Source organism: Lynx canadensis, chromosome B3, assembly GCF_007474595.2.
Source record: "Lynx canadensis isolate LIC74 chromosome B3, mLynCan4.pri.v2, whole genome shotgun sequence".
Lineage (NCBI taxonomy): Eukaryota > Metazoa > Chordata > Mammalia > Carnivora > Felidae > Lynx > Lynx canadensis.
In genome coordinates, this window is record NC_044308.2 from 61,478,351 (window position 1) to 61,499,747 (window position 21,397).

The window sequence follows — 21,397 nt, forward strand, 5'->3', positions numbered from 1 at the left end:
CTTCCTGGTTCGTGGACAGCCTTCACATGGTGGAAGGGAAATGAGGGTGGAACCCTCATGACCTAATCACTTTCCAGAGGCCTTGCCTCCAAATACCCTCACATTGGGTATTAGGGTTCAACCTACGAATGAGGCAGGGATGGAGGGCACAAATATTCAGTCTATTAGCGTTGTCACACAACACCCCTTCCATTGTGGACTTGAGTGGTAGTAGGTAAGGGCTGGGAAGGAGTGGATCAAACCATGAATTCTGATTCATTGGTTCATCTCTTGATAGAGTTTTTAGGTTCTTCCATCTGAATTCTAACACTCAAGCTTTCTTAGAGTGTCATTTTCTGTGTGGAATTGCCTATAGTGTGTTTACAGGTCATCAGAGTGAGTGCAGTATGCCCTATCAGCAGGCAGAGAGAACCCATTTCCCATAAATGGAGCTGCTGCACACAGAATTCTCCAGTAGGTTTATTAAGCAACTACTGCATCTGCAAACAGCAATAGTTCCAAACTGTCTTCAGGTGTGTTAAATCGATTGCTAGGCAGTACACCAGTGTTCCTGATTGAGTAGACCTAGGGTGAAACCCAAGAATTTGCATCTCTAACAAGTTCCCAGGTGGTGCTGACGCTGCTATCCAAGCCCAAACACACACTTGGAGAACCACTGGCTTACCAGAACCTTACCAAAGAAATTTTGTGACCTCATAGTAGGATACCAACAGAGCTAAATAGGGTCTGAGGACTAGAGTGTTTACAAAATCACTGTAGTGTCTTTATCTAGCACTATATACTCAGAGGCTTCACCAACTAGCTAACTACTGTCACTTCTTTTTTTCCCCAGCACTTTATATTACACACAGGCCTCAGCCTTTAAAATTAGTATTTTGGGGGGCACCTGGGCAGCTCAGTTAAGCGTCAGACTCTTGATTTCAGCTCAGGTCATGATCTCATGGTCCAGGAGTTCGAGCCCCACATTGGGCTCTGTGCTGACAGTGCAGAGCCTGCTTGGGATTCTCTCTCTCTCTCTCTCTCTCTCTCAAAAATAAATAAAGAAAACTTTTTTAAAAATTAATATTTTGGAAAAAGAATAAAGAAGACACAAAACCACCTGACAGCTAAGTAACCTTCACAGTTACACGGTTTCTTGCGGTTTACAGAGCAATCCCCCCCTCATATGATTTTATAGGTGGTGGGGAAACCGCCTCAGAACAGTGTGACGGGAACAGCGCCACCCATTGACTAGAAATGCTAATACTAGCACTTAGATCGTTGACATCAGGATTCAGGCTTTCACCCCATCACAGTAAGAAATTGTACAGAGTTAACACAGGCAATCAATTGTATGAGGTGAACCCAGAGGCGCACGTTTCTGAGAGTATCTGGAGATTCGGCCTTTCAGTTACAAAGGCACTGAAAAGACACAAGTAATGACAAGTAATGCTGCCTAACTTGGGGCTGTTTAAAGAGCACTTCCTATGTGTTTTACACACACACACACCCCACCACCAATGAAGCAGTCACCACACTGCTCCCGATGTGGGAGTTAGAAAGACCTAGAAGCTTGGGCAAGGTATCTAGGGTGTGGCTTGCCATTTTTTTCAGGCTCCAGCCTCAAAAGGGTGGGGGGCACTTTCTCCCCTACTTTGCACTCACCTCATTCTCTGAGACAGCCAGCAGCCAACCCAGTGGATCCAGACACGGAGCCCTTGGATGTGTGCTCCCAAGCCTCTTCCTGAAAGCGTGGGGACCTCCCTGCCCACCTGCCCCACCCTCCCCTCCTGCAGCATGGGAGTGGCCAGGGTCTTAGGTGGGAGTGGCCAGGCAGGCTTTAGGACCATCAGTGTCTAGCAAGTAGCTGGAGGCTCCTATAAGGGGAAGACAGGCAAAGTGGCAAGGTCTGAGCCTACAACCCTCAGTGCAGCAGGCTGAACAAGCCATGGGCTGCTTGAGCTGGCTGCTGCTATGGATTGGAGCCATGCGTAAGTACCTTCTGTCTGTCAAGGAACCACCTGGCTAGAGGCATCTTCCTAGGCTTGGCAAAAGCAGTGAAGGCAGACAGGTCCTGTGGCTCCCACAGAGGCCTGGAACCCTCAAGGCCAACACTTCTGGGTCAGTGCTCCAGGAGTGGGCCCAGAAGCAAGGTGCATACCTCAATCCAAGGTTCCCAATCTCTCAGCTTGGGAAGGAGGGACAGGCCCTGGGGTCTCAGCACCGCCTGGGGGTGAGACTACCTAGCTAAGTCAAGGAAAGGGTGGGGGGCCTGCAGGAACAATCTCAGGGCAGCCCCCAAGTCATTCACAAGGACTCCCCAGGGGAGAAACTTGCAGAGGTATCAGCCAGCACCCCATGGGGCTTCAGCAACTGCAGTTGGTGGGGGCCTGCTTCCAGTGGCGATAGGAGCATGGCTGCGAGAGGCAAGTGTCTGCATTTGTCTGTCTTTATCTTCTGTCTCCCATTTAACATCCTGCCCCCTCTCCCAACCCTGCTATCTCACTGTCACCTTTCAGGAGCCAGTCTCTGCTCCAGTCACGGTCCCAGGCACCTTTTCCATCATCCTTGCCCCTGTGGCTGCCAGCTCCAAGCCCCCAAGACGGAATATCACCACCCCACCTAGTGGCTTGGAGCCAGCTTCTCCCCTAATTCCCCCAGGTAAGCTCCAAGCTCCTTCCTCCCTTCTCCTCTGCTCACCTTACCAGTCTAGGGCAGGTGCTTATGTGACCTTTTCCTCCTTCCCTGCTTCCAGGCACTGAAGGGCCTTGGTTATTCTTCTGCGGGACAGCGGCTGTGGAGGACCCACACAAACTGTGACAAGTGGTACACAGGCAGCAGCCTCGTGGCGACAGTGGGGGTCCAAAAGACTCTGAAAGGCGTACATTTGTGGTGGGACAGGGCACTGACAGGTACCTGTAAGTGCAGAGCAGGGAGAGGTGGATGGTGACCTTCCAGTCTGAGGTTCTAAAGTCAGGGGACCAACGGCCTCGTGCACACCACGTTGTCTTAGAGTATTCTACAACCATGTGCGTCCTGGAGACTTTGTCCCTTCTTCCAGCAGAACCGGGGGAGGGTGGCAATAGTCTCCACGGAGTGAGCCAGTATCTAGGAGCCTGTTCCCACCAAATGGATTGCCCCTAACCACCCGCGGCGCCAACGGGTGCCTTGAGCCTCCCCTCATCTGCATTACACCTGCTAAAGTAAGTGTAAAATCTAATTTTCTGGTGTGTAACCCTGGGTCTCCCCAACCCTTCAAAATCGACTACAGCCTAAGTCCCTGAGATAAATTCTGGAGCCGCTTCTGTTTCCGACCTCTGCCCCAGGCGGGTAGCCCGACGACCGAAGATGCAGGGGCTGGGGACTGAGCGCCTGCTCTCCGCAGGACCTCAGCTTACGGAGCCGCAGGGAGCAAAGGCGTCAAGAACCACCCGTGGCGGGAGCAGGGCGTCTTCGTCTCCGCCCTCTTCTCCCTTGGTCGCAGGGAGCCGCTTTACATCCTAGTGGGGCAGCGGGGAGAGGATGCCTGTCCCCGAGTAAGCGGGGCCCGTGGGAAAGGGCGGCTCAAGCTCCGCAGGAGTAGGGCTAGGGCCGGGCACTCCGCGGTGTTGAGACAGCCGCACCGCGAAAGGAGCATGGGGCCCCGCTGCATCCGGCGCCCCATGTCCCCAGGGGAAGCCGGCAGAGCCAGCGCGTCTGTCTCGGAGAGACTCGGACCGCTGAGGAGCACGCGGCGACGGAGGGGGCCGAAGGGGTCCCGGGGTCGCGGCGCCGGGCGGGAGGCGGCGGGGCGCCACCTACATCTTTCGGGTACGTGTTTGCCTCGGCGCGCTCAGCACCCGCCCTCAGCGCTCCGCGTTGGGGTCCCAAATCTCCTCCTGCGAACGCGCGCACACATGCTCTGCGTCTTGGACTTGGGGTCCCCAGTCCCTGAGCCCTTACTCGGGTGCCTGGTGCACGGGTCCTCCCTCGACGGCTGGAGGGCGCACCCCTCAACGCGCCGCCCACCCCATAGCTGCGCGTCGGCGAGCTGGAGCCACTGCTGGTGGCGGCCGGAGGAGGCGGGCGGGCCTACCTGAGGCGCCAGGACCGAGGCTGCCCCTGAGAAACTGGAGAGCCGCTCGGCGACGCCCGGAAGCAGCGGGAGAAGCGGGGCCGTGGGGAGAGGCGGGCGTGCCCCCCCATCTTCGCTGCCAGTCATCTTGCTGTCGCCCCGCAGGTGGAAGGGGCGGCTGGACGTCGCGGGCCGGGCCCCCTCTCCGCAGGCCGGCCGTCCACTGCTGGAGGGGGCGGGGGGCGGCCAGGGCTGCGCAGAGGCCTGGGCTACACTTGGCCGGAGGCTTGGGGGCGGCGGCGGGGCCTGTACTGCGGGGTGGAGGCGGCGGCGGCGGCTACCCGGGCAGGTGCACGCTTGGGGAGGGCAGCTGGGCAGCTCCCAGGGTTAAGTGAAGTGAGAACCTTAGAGTAAGCCCTCTAAAGGACAGGTGGGAAAGGGCTTGAGCCCTGTCCTGGGCCAGAGCAATAAAAGTAATAGCTCTTAGAAAAAAGAGATCAAATAAGTTGCAAGCAGACAGAACTCATACAAGCAGACAGGACTCCCTAGATTTTCATTTAAATCCAGGACTTTTTTCATCACAACAGGTCTCCTTGTTCTACAGCAGCCGCAAGAGCTTAGAGCTGGCTGAGTTAGCAAGCCGAGCAGAGAGGCAGGAAGTCAGGGATAATTTAAATCAGCAGTTCTCTAAGTGTGGTTCCCGAACTAGTAGCATTAGCACCACCTAGGAAGTTACAAATGCGAATTCTCAGCCCCTCTCCAACCTACTGAATCAGATACTCTAGGGAAGACTCCTAGCCATCTGTGTTTTAATCAATCCTCTGGGTGATTTTAATACACTCCAGAGTTTGGAAATCACTGGTGTAAAGAGACAGAGCTTTGGGGTCTGTCTGAGCCATACTGTTCATGAGTACTTTATACACATCTCCATTATCACAAAAATGGAACATACGGTTTGGGCCTCTTCCATTTTATATCTGAGGACATGAAATCAGAGGGTTTTAGGTGGACCAGGAGGTTGCCCCAGCTCAGGTTGTCCCTGAGCAAGGCCTTCAGGTTCCAGCTGATTATGCCCATCCCACCTCCCTGGCTCCTGGCTCCCACTTCTGAGCCGGCAGCACCGGTATTGTAATGCTAGTGTAGAGAGGGCCACAGGGGATTCGCACTAGGGAGACAACAGCTTCCCTACTGTTCCCAAGCCAGTTTCCCATCTGTATGCCCCTGCCCCCCTCCCTCCCTCATTTTGTAGCCAAACACTCTAACACTTTCAGTTTCCAGGCCTCGGAGACTGACATCCTCTGGGTTGATGGAGAAGATGAGGTATCCTTCATACACCCCTGCAGCGAAGGCTTTCTGCAGCCTCTGGCAGGTATTGGCCCCTACCTCCACCCCCCAGCTTTCAGCTGGGTCTAGCCTTCTTCCTCAATCTCTGAGCCCACTCCCATCTGAGCCACCAACTCTGCTCTGAACCACCTGTTTCTTGGACAGCACGGGAGTTGTCAAGAACTGGGTGGTCAATTGTGATGCCAGTATGAGGCCTTCTGGGGTGCTTGTCAAATATCTCCTACTATGAATTCTTTTTTTTTTTTAATGTTTATTTATTTATTTTGAGAGAGAGTGTGAGCAGGGAAAGAGCAGAGAGAGAGAATCCCAAGCAGGCTCCATATTGTCAGCCCAGAGCCTGGTGTGCCCCTCCTGCTATGAATTCTTAAACTCAATCATCCAAGCTCCAGGATCCCAGAAGAGGGAGTATATGGACTTGACAGAGTCCTGCAAGCCCTTCCCCTACCCCTTCAGTGCCTCTGGTGTTGCTCATTGTTCAAAGTCCAGGGCTAGAGTTAACCACATAGCTGGAAAAAGTATGTCTGTCCCCCACCTTCACCCTGCAGTATCAGTTGTTTTACTCATAGTCATGGAGAGTCACAGAGAGGTAGAGATCTGACTGCTCCTCAACTGTAGTCATGGCCATTGCCAGTGGCAGGCAGAGCTCTGGTTAGCCAAATGCATGTGCCCAGGGGGCATGGAGCTAGCTGCAGGTAACATTACATGCATGGTACAGGTAAGTCCTGCCTTTGTCCAAGGTCTGGACTCCTGGGGCCACGGGCTGGGAGGAGCAGTAGGCTGCTGGGAAAGATGACTGGTATGTGCCAGGCACCATTCTAAGTGCTGGGCAGGAGGCTGGATATGCATCAGTGCATGCTCTGCCCTCAAGGAGCATGTAGTCTAGTGGTCTAGTTTGGGAGGGGTGATATCTACCTATCCACCTATGTACCTACCTATTTCTCTATCTAGATCTAGATTTAGATATCTATTAAAGTGACGATTGCCATGGGAGGTTTAAAATGTTTTAGGAGTTCTCAGAAAGGAAAGATTGCTTTTGTCTAGGATAAATAGGGAAAGCATCATGGAGAAGTTAACAGTTTGGCTGAGTCTTGAGGTCTGGGTAAAATTTGGGTAGGGGGACAGAGAAAAGCTTCCCACTGAAGGCATCTCTCTTTCTCCCTAGACCTGCCCACCTCACCAGGCCCTCTGGTTCTGTTGGTGACTGTTGTGACCTCTACATTGAGCCTCCTTATGGTGTGTGGGGTTCTTAGTCGGGGTAAGCAACATCCAACAGGTATGGCTACCCACCTTGTCACTGAGCTGCGCGGGGTCCCAGGGACAGACGAGGCTGATTTCAAAACCCTTGCTTCTGGGGCACCTGGGTGGCTCAGTTAGTTAAATGTCCGACTTTGGCTCAGGTCATGATCTCACTGTTTATGAGTTCAAGCCCTGCGTTGGACTCTCTGCTGTCAGCGTGGAACCCCGCTTCAGATCCTCTATGCTCCCTCTCTTTCTGCCCCTCCTCCACTAGCACTCATGTGCCCACTCTCTCAAAACAAAACAAAAACCCTGCTTCCAGCAGAGCAGTGGTAGACTCCTCTAGGGTTCTAAGAGTAGAAGTAGCTGTGGAGGCCCAGGGAAAACATTTGCCTTAATGGACATCTGGAGAGATGTCCTGAGCAGAAGGGTAGCAAACAGTGTGGGTATCTTCTTGCCATCTTCTTCAGTGAACCATAAGAAGTGGTAGGGCCTGTGGTAGATGAGGCTGCACGACCCTGAGCTCAAGCTGAGCTACCTTCAAACCTCCACCACCAGGACACCTCAACCTCTACTACTGCCAGGTGGGGTTTGGCCCCGCCCAGCACTGGCCTCTGCCCCCAGGACTTACAGAGGTTTCCCCAGCCAATGTCACTCTGCTCAGGTGAGTTCTCCACCTCCTTCTGAGAACCTATGCACTCTGAATCCCTCCCTCCTCCACCCCGTTCCCTGCTGTGGTGAATTATGGTTCCCAGAGAGAATCTGGCCTCAACCCCTCTGTGGAGGAGACAGAGGCCAGAGAATTTCTAAAAGACACAGTGACCTGTATAGGTCAGTTGTCATCCCCAGTCCTGGGATGGTAGGGACCCCATGATTTCTTTGGAGCAAGTATCTGCAAGGACATAAGGAAAACCTCATCACAGACTCCCATCCTCACCCTAAGCCCATACCTGCTCTCTCTTCTCCCCTAACTCTGTGCCAGTCAGCATTGCCTCTGCAGGGCTTGTACTTGGGGAGATGCCATGATGCAGAAAAGCCTCAGAGTCCTCAGATAGGGCCACCTGGGTGTATAGGGAGTGGCAAGGGAGGTAAAGGAGGCACTAGACCCTCCAGGACCCTTCCCCAGGCCCAGCCACCCTCTCCCTTCCAACCTGTCTTCCTGCAGAGCACTGGGCCATGGTGCCTTGGGAGAAGTCTATTGAAGGACTGGTAATTGGCCTTCCTGGGGACCCCAATCCCCTGCAGGTGGCTGTCAAGGTGAGAGGGGTGGAACTCCTGGCTCAGGGTAGAGCAGGGCTCCATGGGGGGGAGGAACAGTTGCTAGAGCTAGGATCAACTGGCCTCCTGAAATGTCTGGGGGAGCTCAGGAGCCCTTTTCCTCCCCAGACCCTGCCAGAACTCTGCTGTAGTCAGGATGAGCTGGATTTCTCACCGCATCAGGTGCACCTGGGCCCAGGGGCAGGGGTGGAAGGTGGGCACTGAAATGCCTGCCGGGACAGCTTCTCTTCACCCTGGAGCTGAGAAGTAGCAGTTTTAGGGATACAGAGCCTGTCTCCACTTTTGTGGAGCCTAGAGCCTGGTTTCCTTCCCTGTCAGTGACTGGGGTATGTGCACCTCCCACACAGCACATTCAGCCATCAGAACATTGTGCGCTGCGTGGGGCTCAGACTCTGGACTGCCCCTCGCCTAATTCTGCTGGAGTTGAGGTCTGGAGGGGACATGAACAGTTTCCTGAGGAACAACCGGCCACACTTGGTAAGACCCTTCTCCCAGCCCTCTTGGCCCATCTAAAGACCCTGTCCATGTGTCCCAAAACAAGCATGGACTAACCCACCCTCTGCCCTACCCAGGGCCAGCCATCACCTCTGGCCATGTGGGACCTGCTCCAGCTGGCTCAGGACATAACCCAGGGCTGCCACTACCTGAAGGAAAATCCACAGGTTGGGAGTGATCCTGGCTCAGAGTGGGTGGGGGAGCAGCCCAATCTCTAATCCCCAAGGAATAGCTTTTCCACATAACTTTTATAGAAATAGTTCAGGGTCAGAGCTTCTGAGTTCTGGCAGTGTTTTTTTTTTTTTTTTTTTTTTTTTTTCCTGCAGGGACATTGCTGCCAGGAACTGCCTGCTGGGCTGCACTGGACTCAGCCCAGTGGTTGGTACTGGGGACTTCAGGATGGCAAAATATGATATTACAGGTGTGGGGTCTGGGGACGCGGGGAAGGCTGCTGCTGCTCCAAGAGATTTACCAGCACTCTGGTGGCATTTGAGCAGCATCTCACTCCCCTCCTCCCTCTGTAGAACCAGTTATTAGGGGTGGGGGTGGGGGGGTAGGCTCTGCTGCCAGTCAAGTAGATGCCTGAAGAGGCCTTTCTGGAGGGCATTCATTTTCATATCCAAGACAGACTCCTGGTGATAACATGCCTGCCCCCTTCCCTGGCCTTGGGCCACCTTACATGAGGGAAAGGGAAGGCTGTGTCTGATGGGCTTCATTGAGCTTCCCCCACTCATGATGCAGGTCTTTCGGGGTCCTGTTCTGGGAAATCTTCTTATTAGGCTACATGCCCTACCCTGGGTGCACCAACCAGGACATACTGTACTTTGTCACTGGAGGGGGACAGATGGGCCCTCCCAGGGGCTGCCCAGGCCTGTGTGAGTATGGAGTGTTGTCCAGGGACGGAGGTCCTTCATAGCCATGGGTGGGCACAAAATCCTATCTTTCTCCCAGGTACTGTACCATGACACGGTGTTGGCGGCACCAACCTCAGCTGTGCCCCTGTTTTGCCAGCATCTTGGAGCATCTTCAGTACTGCATTCAGGTGTGCCCCCTCACCTGCCTTGACCATCTTGATCTCGAGGGTCAGGAAGGAAGCCATAAAACAAAGCTGCTCCCCTGCCCTTCTATTACAGGACCCGGATGTGCTGAATTTATTCCTGCCAATGGAGCTACTGCCCACTCTGGATGAGGAAAAGGCTTCTGGGCTGGGGAGCAGGTCTTTGGAGGGCCTAAGATTCCCCATGGGCCCAGGAACTGAATCTGGAGAGCTTAAAGAGCTGGATAGGGAGCCTCCTTGGCCCCTGACTGCCCTCTAGTCCCAAGACCCCAAATCCAGGGACCTCCAACCTCGGAAACTTTGGAATCCCCCCTATGACTCTTGGGCCCCAAGGGGCCCTGAAGGTGAGGACTCAGGCAGTGCAATGGTTCCTCCCTGCACTCTTCCTCAGGCTTCTAGGTAGCTTGTTATTCCCGTAGCCTCTGTCCCCTGCAGTCTGTACTGCGTGTCTGGGCCTGTCTCAGAGCTGGCCAGGCACCAGTGGACTCCCCATCCTGGAAACCAGCCCAGGCTTCCTGGAGAAGATCTTGGACACTCCCAGCCTTTGATCTTTGGGACCAGAGGTTGAAATCGCCTCCCTCAGGAAGCCTTCTCTGGATTACCCTTCCCTCCCCCACCCATAAGTGTCTTTCATCTGGGCAGCCCTCAACCCTACAAATGCCTCTAATAAAGAGTTCTTCTCATACCCTCCAGTGATCTGCCTAGACATGAAGGATGCTAGGGAAGTAAGAAAGGGACCAGAGGAGGGAGGGGATGAGGCCTGAGTCACCAAAGCTGGTGTCTTTGAGTTTTATTGGCAAAGGCTGTCCATTGTAGTGTGGGAGGTTAGACCAATAGATCTAGTGTCTGCGAAATAAAATTCATTATCTGGCCTCTCTAGAGAGATATGCAGCCCCCTCAAGAGAGCTGGGCTGAGGAAGGAGGCCATTGTCCCAGCCAGCCTCCCTACCCCCCCTCCCTGGGTTAATTAGTGCCATCGGTTCTGGGAACTCTGGGGCTTGCTTTGGAGACAGCCCCCTGCTCGTGCAGTGCGTCCCATGGTGGTTGGCACTTGGCCTTCAGAACCGTGTGAACCTCCCGGCACCGCAGGGTTTCAGTCTCTGGCTGCATGCATGGTGTGGACACGGCCGCAGGTCCATCTGTCAGAACCAGGGCCCAGCCTCATCTCTCAGCCAGGCTGGCCAGGATGCTAATGAGATTGTCCAGCCCCAGCAAATAGCCGTCCTCGCGGTTGCCCTCCTCCCAGGGCCGCCGGTGGTCCAGGGTCTGGCCGTCGGGGAGGGGCGTGGTCTTGCCGAAGTCAATGAGCCACACACCGGCGCGATGGCAGTGATCGTGCACGAAGAGCAGCGAACTGCCGATCACCTGTCGAGCCCCACATGGTCAGGCCACGGCCCTTTCCTGGAGAAGCCCCCCATCCTAATCCTGCTGTGGCCCTCACAGACCACAGCTCCCGCACCTGAGCCTACCCCTCTTACCTCGTGCCTGCTAAAGAACTCAGAGACCTCCAGGGTGTCCCGGATCTGCTGCAGGCGGTTCAGATACCTCCTCTGGAGAGAACAGGGTAGGAGAGGAAGGCAAATTAATTAAACACTAATTGAGCCTCTGCTAATATTAGGGGCCACGAAGCATACTTGGCTTGGCAAATACCGTGGTGAGGAAGACACAGGCCCCCAGGTGGGATAAATGCTACGATGGGGGGGGGGGGGGAGGGGGGAGGGGGAGCGGGTCACGGCAAGGGAGCTAAACCGGATGACCTAGGGGCACCCCTCGTTTTCAGGTTTCCCCGACACCCCAGGGTTCTAGGATCCGGCGCTCACCAGCACTTCCGCATCCCCTTGTACAAACTCCTCGAAGACACGAATCACCTGCTCCCGGCTTCGCGTCGTCTTGAAGTCGGTGCTGCAGGAGCCATCAGCTTTCTGAAGGAGATGGGACAGGAAGGGTCAGGGTCCCCGTGTCTCTCCTCAGCTCAAGGGGAGAGGATCAGACTAGAGCAGCAATACCTCCCAGAACGTTAGTTGCAGGGACGGCAGAAAGGCCGCCAGAGGGTGCCTCGTGGTGGGGGTCAACAACAGGGCAGGTACCGCACGGCGGGGTTAGGGCTGAGGGAGGGACAGGGCTCTGCAAAGCGAAGCGGGACTGGCCCACCTTGATGCCTTCGATGCGGAAGCCCAGTGTGGTGCTGGAACTGATGCCTTCTCGCCACTGCATGTAGCGTGGCTTGGTGACCGCGCGCTGCGCGTGCTCCTCCTCGGTAGGAGCCGCCGGGTCTACCGCCAGCATCTTCTTGTACATGTCCTTCCGCAGCTTAGGCCGCTCGCGGGCTTTGGTCAGCTCCTCTTCCAGGTAAGTCCTGCGGAGGCGCGGGCAGCGGCGGGGCGTAAGACGGCGCACACCTGGACCCGGTCCAGCGCGGCTTTGGGCACCCGGTAGAGCGCTCATCCCCTCCCTGTGTGCGCGCCCAGCCAGGCATGACACGTGTACCTGACGCCCATCTTGCAGTCAAGTACGCAGGGCCCGTCGAAGCCGTCGAGCAGGTCCTGTAACTGCAAGTAGCTCTCGCCGTCGCGCTCCACCACGCCGTGGAAGGCGGGCACGCAGCCGCGCAGCGCGTCCGCCATGAGCCGCGCCAGGCAGTAGCGCTCCGGCTCTGAGCTGCGCTTCAGGATCAGCCCGCTGGTGCCAGCCGCCTTGAAACTCCCTGCAGACTGGCACCAGTTAGCGCTGCCTGGTCCCTTCCTACTCCAGACACCCACCCACCTCACCAGCGCCTGCCCTGTGCTCACCCGTGTGCCCAGCCAGCTGCACCCAGGCATAGCGCCTCTTGAAAGGGCTCATGACGGGCAGATTCACCATGGTCCGAATCTTCTGCCAGTGGCTTTTCTGAAAGCGACACGGTCCAGTGTGCACGTTGGCGTCTCAGCAGTGCTTAAGCCCGCCCTCCTTTGGAATAGGGTCTCCTGCCCCAACCTACCGCAAGTAGCTAGGGCCCCACGGTTCACTCACTCACTCAGTCACTCACTCAGTCACTCAGTCACTCAAGGAAAGTTTATTGTGAGCCTATGTGGAGGACACTGAGATGGGCACAGGGTGATGGCAGATATCCAGCTTATGGACTGTGCTGAAAACAGCCTTGAATTTAATGCCAAAGGGCTCAGGTTTGCACCCCACTCCTGCTGCTCTGAGCTGTGTGGGCAGGTTACTAAAGTGCTCTGTCAAGGATTTAGAACTTTCCTGAGCTTGAACGTCACCTGATGGTCACCCCGGTTAAAAAATGCAGACGCTCGGGTCTGCCCCAGGGGGAAATTCTAAGTGGGTCTAGGTGGAGCCAAAAATTTGCATTTCTAACATTGCCTCAGGAGATTCTGGGGCCTGAGAAACAGGCCTCTGAGTGTCAGTTTCTTCATCTGTAAAATGGGGAAATAATCACTTTCCCTGGGTTGTTATGAGTAGTAAATGAGGCTTGAGTGTGACAGGCTCCGTCCTCCCCAGCCCCATTCCTTGGCATGAAGCAGAAACTGGACAAATTTGGATTCTTGTTTCATTCACTTTGGACCATTGGCTACTCTCATTTAGGGAGACAAACATGGAAACAAACTTTTGCAAAGGCCCAGGACAGAGAGGCTAGCCTGGCAGGGCCTGGGAAAAGAATGGCTTAGGGCTCCCTGAGACCCTCTTGCTATTCCTGATGCCTTTTCACTCCTCACCAGTTGGCAAGGCTCGGGGCATCCTTGGTCTTGATCTAGACCCAGAAACCTGAGCCTTGAAAATGGGATGCAGAGCTGAGAGCCTATCATTTTAGATGAAACCGGGAAGGAAATGTAGATTTTGGTGTGCTTCTTGCCTCATGACCATGGCTTCTGGCCTCCACCCAATTCAGAGAGCAGCTCATACTCTGGACCTTTCCTTTTCCCACCCAAAACTCATCAGCCCTGTGTCCACCCTCTAAAGTACACAGGTTTGCTCATCCAAACTGTGTGTCTGCTGCCTCCTCGTAGGGGTACTTGCCTCAGAGGAGTTGCATATGTGTTGCAGGAGTTATAGGGCTGGAACACAGAAATACAGCCTCCTTGATCAGAGAGAGTTCCAAGAGGGAGAGGGAGAACTTGGCCTAAACAGGGGAAGTCTGCTGCTTTCCCATGGGGAGGAGATAGGGGTTAGTGACAGGGCACTGGAATCATGCGTTCTGTCACTTTTTAGCTGAGTGAACCAAAGTGAGGATTTCATCTGTGTGAGCCTGTTTCCTCTGGGAGGATAGAGCTGCTGCCATAACACGAGCCACCATTTACTGACCGCCTACTGCCTGCCAGGCGCTTCTCATCTTCCATCAGAAAGCACTGCTCCTACTTTCCTACTGAAGTCCCTACATGGCACACTAGGGTGTGATCACGTGTCCAACCCCCAGGGATCTGGGGGTGTAGCCAGAAGCAGCCCACTAGAAACATGACATCTCTTTCAAAACTCCTTTTTTTACTCTTTAAATACATGCAAGGTTTGCATTCTGCTGCATAATAAATCCAAGTTTTATTATAAAACTCTCCCACCTCCAAATCTTCAAGTAAAATTCCAGGAAGATGTATGCGCCATGTGTATTCAGTGGCACCGTCCTATACCCCCTTCTCCCACTCATGATTTTCAAATCATTCACATGCAAAGCAAGAGCATGGGGTGGTAGCATTATTGCCATTTTACAGAAGGAAATCAAGGCTCAGAGGAGTTAACATCCCCTCACTCCCTGCCTCCAGCCTCCCGGCTTCTGGCTGAAGTTCTCTACCAGCCCAACCTCCTCCCCCATGTCCCAATTACCCCATCAGTTTCCAAAATCCATTCTACCACCCCAATTCCCTTTGGGGGTCAAATGGGACCCTGCATGAGAAAGAGCTTTGTGTAAGATGAAGCAATCTGCAGCCACAAGGTGGGCTGTCTGCTCTCTGGGGAAACACTGAGATCTGCCTGCAAACTCCTCTCTGTTGGCTGGACATCTCTGTCTTCATCCAAAGGAATGGGTTTAATGGTATGGTTTCAGGCAGCTTTAGGGGCCTACTGACAGAAGCCTGGGGACAGTGGGGCCAGAATGGACTTGGAGGGTATATCTAGTTCTGTAGCCACCCCAGGGGAAGAGGGAGACAGCCCTGGGTTAGGTGAGATGGGAGAACCACACCATCCCTTCTTCTGGGATTTTGTGGGAGCAGTGAGTGGGGATGGAAGGTGGGAGGTGGGCCCAGTAGAAGAAGATTTAGTGCCTGCAGTCCTGGGCTACTGTCACTTGATTGATGCATGATAACACAGCACTGATTTGCTTCCAAGCTGAGGTAAAATGGGGTCATCACCTATTCTCCTCCAATTTTGTGAGGATCATATCAGCCAAGAGTAGCAGCAACTAAGGCTGGTTCCAGCCATGCAGGTTACAAGGGGGTTTCATCTGAACCCTCCCAGCCACTTCCTGAGGTTGGTAGGACAGAATTTAGCTCCCCTGCCAGTGAGGGATATGGTCAAACACAGAAGGAGTCTATGCAAGTATCAATGAACTCACCACCATCCATCTTAGGGAGCTGCCTCCTCCAGGGAACATAATGCAGATAAAAATGCATGTATTCAAAAAGGCTCCTGAAGAGTCATTCTTTAGTGGGTGGGCGGGAATTTTGGCACATGAACAACAGCAAGGAAGATATTTTTGAGCAGGTAAGGCTTTTATTATATGGATAACAAAAAGCAGATTTGTTATTTCTAGCTGGAAACAGGGCCAAAGCCCCAACCTTGGGCCCAGCCTACCCTCCATAGAAGTCTGGGAAACCAACTCACACCCATAGGCTGCCTGGGCATCTTGGGGCAAAAAAACCCAGGAGAGCTGATTATGTGAAAGAGTCTTTGAGGAAGTCACAGGGGCACCTTCTGATCCTCACCCCTGGGGCTAGACAGGGACCATCTCTCTCTGGGAAGGGTTTGGCTGGACATTAGCCTCAGACCCTCCTTTGTCCAAGCTCCATTTGGAAGCCCTGAGGACTCCTGCTTCTTACAGCACACCAGATACTCATCCCCATTCTTTCTGACTCTGGCTCTGGCTCCCTACCTCCAGCCATTCAGTCTTGGGCTGAAGCACTCTGCCAGCCCAATCCCCTCCTCATGTTCCCATTGCCCTATCAAACCAGCACTCCCTGTGGTGGTGGTGGTGGTGGTGGTGGTGGTGGTGGTGGTGGTGGTGGTGGGAGCAATCAGTTTAAATTTATAAAATGATTTGCACTAAGGTATAAGTGACCCACGACTTCACCCTCCCAGGGGCATTTGCTTTTTAAAAAGGAAGTCTGTTAACCTAAATTCTGCTCTATAATTAGTGAAAAGTGAAGTGTGGGAGTTCTGGGTCCAGGACAGGATGGCATCAAGGTCTCTTTACCCATCCTAGAGCACTGAAAGAGGAGAACCAAATGAACAGGAGCCAGATACCCTCCCTACAGCAACACCCCAAAACTGTTTTAAGAGGCAGGCAAGGCCTAAGAGGACAGTCATGCTGGCTGCTCTTGGGGATAGGCCCCCAACTCCTCTCCTGATCTGTCTGGGTTTCTCTGCCCGTGACTTTTCCCTCTTCCAGAAGAAAGGCCCCAGGAAGGAGGCAGGCTGCCCAGTCCCAGGATAGTACCCTGCTGGGAGCCCAGCTCCAGGCTCTGGGCAGGCTGTGTGGTGCTCCTAGGAGCTGGGGAAAGATGTGTCAGGCAGAGGCAAAGTGGAGACTTTCAGGGCCGCCTCTTGCTTCCAGCTATACCATTATCTACCCATGCCCTAGTGTCAGGGCCTGGCAAGCTGGGAGCTCCCGAGCTCTGCTGCAGGACCCTTCTCCCGGCGCATCCTTCACCGTCAGCCAACCGATGGCCTCAGCGTCCTGACCCGGGAAGCCCTGAAGGCAGCCTAGGCGGGCACTCTGTGCCGCTCCCCGACCGGCCGTGAGGCAAAGTCCGCGCCTGGCCCTTCCACGCGGGCGCAGGCAGCCTCTGTCAACACCTACTGGCTTATCTGCCGCCGCCGTGGCTGTTTGCCTTCGGGGAGGCCCCGGCGGGCTGGGGGTTGGGAAGGCCTGGGAGACGCAGCCTTGGAGCTGTAAGGGCCCGCAGCGGCCATCTGCTCCAGCTCCTGGCTGCGCCGATAGAAGGCGAAGCTCGGCGAGGGAGAGGCCGGCCGAAGACGCCTAGGGCATAGCTGCAGCTGGTCTTCGGAGTCTTGACCCCAGGCGGCGTGCCTATGTTGCAGGCAGGATTGGGCCCCGGGCCCTCCTCCGACTGTAGGCGGAAGAGGGAAACGGGGGCGGAGGGCGGAGGGCGGGGGGGGGGGGGGCTTCCCTCCTGGCGTCCTTTCTCCTGATCCCGCCTCTCAGCTGTCAGAGATCTGACCCGGGGAACGGTGCACCCAGAACTACTGCTCCGGATTTAGGAGGAGGTGGGAAAGGAGTCCTCTCACTGCCCCACATTCCACGGCTTTGGAGATTCCTCGATGGCACCCGCATCCCTCTGTGAGCCAGGGTTGTACTAGGAATGATCACGGATCAGGGAGGGGTATCCTTTTCATCCGCGGAGGAGAGAGGGACTCCCCGCACCCTACACCTGACTGCGGCGGGGTGTGTGCGTGTGTGTGCGTTTGTGTGTTCCTGCTCGATGAGACTTTTCCCTCTTGTACCTTACAAACCACGCTGCCTTCTGGAGAATGTACGTCTCAGCGGGTAACTGATTCACAGATCCACTGCAAGTCGTTACAGGGTCTCCTCCGCCTCATCCAGTCCGAACGAGCGGCGAAGCCCGGGTTCAGCAGGCAGAGGCCGCGCCTCAGGGCTCTCCCCACCGCGCCCAGTGTCCGCCGCTCTCACCGCCCTTCTGGGCAGGCTCGGAACCACCAGAGCCTGCGGGACGCCCTTCGCCTCTCCCTCCACTCCAGGGACACTTGCATAACGTGGATCTAGAGCAACTCCTTCGCGTTGACCGCGGGTAGTTATTTAAAGTATTTGGCCTTGGTTAAAACGAGGGGGTCAAGATGGCTATCCCGGGCGCCGCACACCCCTGAGGGGCAGGCATGGGAATGACTTCGCTGCACCCTGGCCGGGGTTATCTGAGGGTCAGACCTCGCACCGGAACAGCCAGGTTACCCGAGTAGGGACTAGCAGACGGATCCCGCTTTTCAGCCTCAGTTTACCTCCTCCCGGCTTTCCTTAGGAGCAGGAAACCCGGGGAGGGCTGCGTCCCACTCCCTACCGGAGCCCCCAGCCCCAAGCCCCTCCCTTCTCTGCGTCCACATCTTGTGCGGGCGCCGGGAGCAGACGGCGGCGGTTCCCGAGCAAAGCCTGGAGCGCCTCTCCACTCCCACTCAGGAGAGGGAAACCGTGGCAACGGCGGGGGGTGGGGCCGCCGCGCGGGAGAGGGGGTGGGGAGAGAGGGAGACTCCTTCACCCCTCTCTCTTCGAGAGTTCGCGGGGCAAGACCAAGCCCCTCCGATCCCTCAGCCCCACTTCGCAGCCAGCAAGTCACGATCTCCACCTCCGCCCTACCCGGTGCTCGCGACCGGTCGCAGACTCCTCCTCCCTCTCTTTCTTAGACGCCCCAGGGCCCGGGCAGCGACCCGCAGGTGGAAGCCAGGTGAAAACTGCCAAGGAGGGAGGTCAGCCCAGCGCGTCCTTGAGAACCCCATGCTCCTGCTAAGCAGGACCCCAGGCGGAGGGAGCTTAGCGCAGAAGTCGGCGCTCAGCCAGCTCAGAGCTGGGTCCGCCGCACGCAGCCCCCGCGCCCCGCGCTGGCCCCGCCCCCGCGGCCCATACCTGACCCACGTCCTCGCTGGCTTCCAGCTGCACGTTGCCGCGGCTCCGGCTTTCGCTGTCGCTCAGCAGATCGTCCTCTGAGTCCTCGGGCAGCGACGAGGAGCCAGTAGAGGAGAGCGACGAGGTGGAGAGGCGGCGCGGCTGCTGCAGGTGTGAGGAGCCCACGGCCGGGAGCCAGCCACCCTCCGGCTCCGGTGGCCCCGGGCTGGTCGGGGGTACGTCCGGCTCCTCAGCTGTCACAGTCAGCTGCGGGATCACCGGGGCAGGGGGAGCCCGCGGAAGCCCGTTCGGGACCTGTCCCCCACGCCTTTTGGCCCCGCGGGCCCGGGGCTCCCCTGCGGCGGCGGCGGCAGCGACCGCCGCGCAGCGCGCCTCGAAGAGCAGGCGCAGCTCCCCGACACTCCGGCGCGGGGCCCGCTCCAACCCCGGGCTGCAGGGCCCCGCGCCCCCCGGCCGCGCCATGCTCGTCGGGCCCCCGGGCAGGGTCATTTCCCCGCACGCGAGCCTCAGCGAAGCCCACCAGCCCGCGGCGCAGCGAGGACTGGAGACGCTCAGCGCCCCCGGCGCGAGACTGCCCCGAGGCGGAGCCTGCGCGGCTGCCCGCCTGGGCCCCGCCTCGGCCGCGCCCCCCGCCCACTCCTTTCACTTTCAGAGAAAGCGCGGGCCTCCAAGGGCTCCCTGTTGCTCCTCCAGGTGACCGGGAAGCTCAGACCTCGTGGACACAAAGTCAGGGCCTGGCCTTCGCAGCCTCTCTGTCCCCGCTCTCGAAGAGACCGGAGGGGTCGCTCCGCCCCCGGGCCCTACTGCCTTGGAGCTGGTCCTGCTCTCGCTCTCCTACCCAGTCCCTCCGGCTCCTTTCCACGATCCACCCTGGGCCAAGGATTCCTGGTCTCCGGGCTTTCCTTCAGCATGGAATGCAAGGCCATCAGCTTCCTGGGGAAGCCTCACCCCAGGGCGTGCGCCCAAGTGGGGACTCTGTCCTGGGCAAGACCTGAGGCTTCTTCCCCCCAAGCTCCCCACTTCTCAGCTGGCAGAGAACAAGGTCAGGGGGGCGGGGCCTGAATCTCGCGGCGAGTCCTGGCGCAGTCCTGGGCAGCATCCCTTGGCTACTGGCTGGCAGGGGCTGTGCCCTTCTGACTCCTTTTTCTGTGGAATTCGGAGCGTGGAGTCTGCTGTGTGATCCTAAGCAAGTCATTTCACCTCCTTGAACTGTTGATTCTTTTCCGCAGGGTTGTCGTCTACCTCACAGAATTGCTATGAGAATAAAATAAAATGAAAGATGTAAAATCTATACAATATGAGAATAGTTTTAGTGTGGGTGGTAGGAAGAGCCAGTCTCAGGTTCATGACACTCTAGATGTGATCTTTGACGTCTCTTCCCTTTGTAAATTTAGGGAAACCTCACCTGACCCAGAGTTGTGGCTGTGACAGGGTAAGAGAGCCACGACGCTGGCTCATCCGTGGCATCGTGGTGCAGTATTTGGCCACTTCACAAGTTAGTGGTCGGCTGAACTGCAGGGCTGCTTTAAGTAGAGTTTGTATTTCACAGCATTACTTGTCTTCCCCCAAAATGCCACCGGGGAGGATCCCTCCTCAGGTGCCTCGTGCCTCAGGATTGTTGGGGACCCTGTGGGGCAGGTTGCCCCAGAAGGATTGCTTCTGATGCTGATGAAGGCCAAAAGAAGCTCTCCTTCCCCTCATCTCCCTTCAGCTAGATTCAAGGATGGCCCAGGAGGAGACAAAAGGAGGGTTCAGAGAGAGAAAATGGGAAGCTTCAGCAGAGCAAAAAGGAGAAGGTCCTGGGGGAATTGATGAAGAAAGTAAAAGTGTGGAAGGATGAGTGGAGGGGAAGGAGAGAAAGAAGGAAATACAGGAGTTTGACTAGTCAGAGAACCTGGGAAATCACATGGCTACTTTCTGTGGGCACAGAGATCTAGAGGAGCCTGGGTGTGTGTGAAGGGTGTACTCTAGAGCTTGATGGCTCAAAAGCCATGTCTCCTGCACTCACTTCCCTCTTTCGGGGCTACCTTGGTCTCTGGTGGGACTGGTACTGCCCTCAGGGTAGGGGCAGGCTGGGGGCAAACCCGGGATGGGGAGAGTCAACAAGGACTCGCCAGAACTGAAAAGGTGGGAGGGAAATGAGAGGAGGGAACATGCACTGTGCACCTGTTAATGTTTGTGAGATATATATATATATATATATATATATATATATATATATATACACAAACAACAATGTTGGAAGCACAAGCAAGCCAGGAGCTGGCTGCCAAGAGAAAACTCAAGGGCAATTCTTTTTCTTCTTCTATTAGGCACGTGTCCTAAGCCCAGAAACCAAAGAAGAGCTCTTTGCCATATTTTCCAAGTATCCCTCAGTGGAAAGGTAAGGACAAACTTGGGAATGGGTATTGAAATGAGAGCTAATTTCATAGACTTTTTAGAAAATGTTTATTTATTTAGAGAGAGGAGGGAGCAGAGAGAGAGGAAGAGAGAGAATCCCAAGCAGGCTCCCTGCTGTTAGCATGAAGCCCAATGCAGGGCTTGACCTCACAAACAATGAGATCATGACCGAGAGTCAGCAGCTGCTTAACCAACTGAGCCACTCAGGGGCCCTAAATTCATAGACTTTTAGAGTGGGAAGGACCTTTAGGTGCATCCTGTTCTCCTCAAAACACAGGAGAAGTAACAAAGGAGTTAAATGGCTCAACCCAGGAGGTTACAGTCTTTGCACAAGGCCACACAGCTAGTTGGTGGAAAAGCCAGAGAGTCTTGGCTAGATCCACTGACTTCTATTCCTGTGCCGTGCATACTTTCTTTTATTAGCATCTTATAGTTCAGTCTCTAGTTCCTTATCCGAGGAAGGCAGAGTCTGCCTCCACCTACTACAGGCAGAAAGCATAGGGGCACATACTGGGGCAGAGCCGGGGGTCCCGATATAGCAGTGGGACAAGGTCAGGGGGCTCTCATGTTGTCTTAGTTGAGCCAGGAATGACCTTTCAAATCCTGGAATCATGTTGTTTGTGCCTCAGTTTCCACAGTTCTTGAAGCTGTGAGTAGATGGCTACCCGTAGAGTGCTGTGGAGAAAATCAGACTACTATATAGATGGAGGAAAGGCCTCTTGTGTGTTGCAAAAATGGGAAACGGGGGCATAGAGGAATG

The 21,397-nt window shown here is 55.6% G+C and overlaps 2 protein-coding genes and 1 long non-coding RNA gene across 4 annotated transcripts; 2 read left to right on the plus strand and 1 right to left on the minus strand.

Annotated features, from left to right (window-relative positions):
• Positions 1–1,953: 1,953 nt before the first annotated feature.
• LTK (leukocyte receptor tyrosine kinase) lies at positions 1,954–9,862 on the plus strand. The gene is given in 29 exon segments (XM_032593515.1): positions 1,954–1,970; positions 2,499–2,581; positions 2,584–2,640; positions 3,373–3,538; positions 3,652–3,764; positions 3,767–3,789; positions 3,995–4,059; positions 4,061–4,150; positions 4,206–4,221; positions 4,224–4,349; positions 4,351–4,382; positions 5,305–5,402; positions 5,944–6,096; positions 6,540–6,632; positions 7,084–7,184; positions 7,186–7,277; positions 7,779–7,812; positions 7,814–7,870; positions 8,000–8,053; positions 8,210–8,368; positions 8,464–8,546; positions 8,698–8,833; positions 8,944–8,991; positions 8,993–9,021; positions 9,128–9,259; positions 9,338–9,428; positions 9,520–9,621; positions 9,623–9,710; positions 9,713–9,862. Coding segments are annotated over 29 exon segments (2,472 nt in total). The 3' UTR covers positions 9,847–9,862.
• A 354-nt stretch (positions 9,863–10,216) lies between these two features.
• On the minus strand, positions 10,217–18,726 carry ITPKA (inositol-trisphosphate 3-kinase A). The gene is made up of 7 exons (XM_030318441.1): positions 18,238–18,726; positions 12,233–12,329; positions 11,931–12,147; positions 11,595–11,799; positions 11,264–11,365; positions 10,922–10,993; positions 10,217–10,808 (listed from the first exon to the last, which is right to left on the minus strand). The coding sequence occupies exons 1-7, from the start codon at positions 18,724–18,726 to the stop codon at positions 10,605–10,607; spliced, it is 1,386 nt and encodes a 461-aa protein (XP_030174301.1). The 3' UTR covers positions 10,217–10,604.
• LOC116738144 lies at positions 16,510–18,318 on the plus strand. 2 transcript variants are annotated; one of them, XR_004343793.1, is made up of 3 exons: positions 16,510–16,716; positions 16,810–17,413; positions 18,018–18,147. It is a non-coding gene; the product is annotated as an uncharacterized LOC116738144 (long non-coding RNA). The 2 variants fall into 2 exon arrangements; XR_004343794.1 differs by lacking the exon at positions 16,510–16,716 and adding an exon at positions 18,265–18,318 and having other exon boundaries at positions 16,742–17,413; positions 18,018–18,080.
• Positions 18,727–21,397: the final 2,671 nt, after the last annotated feature.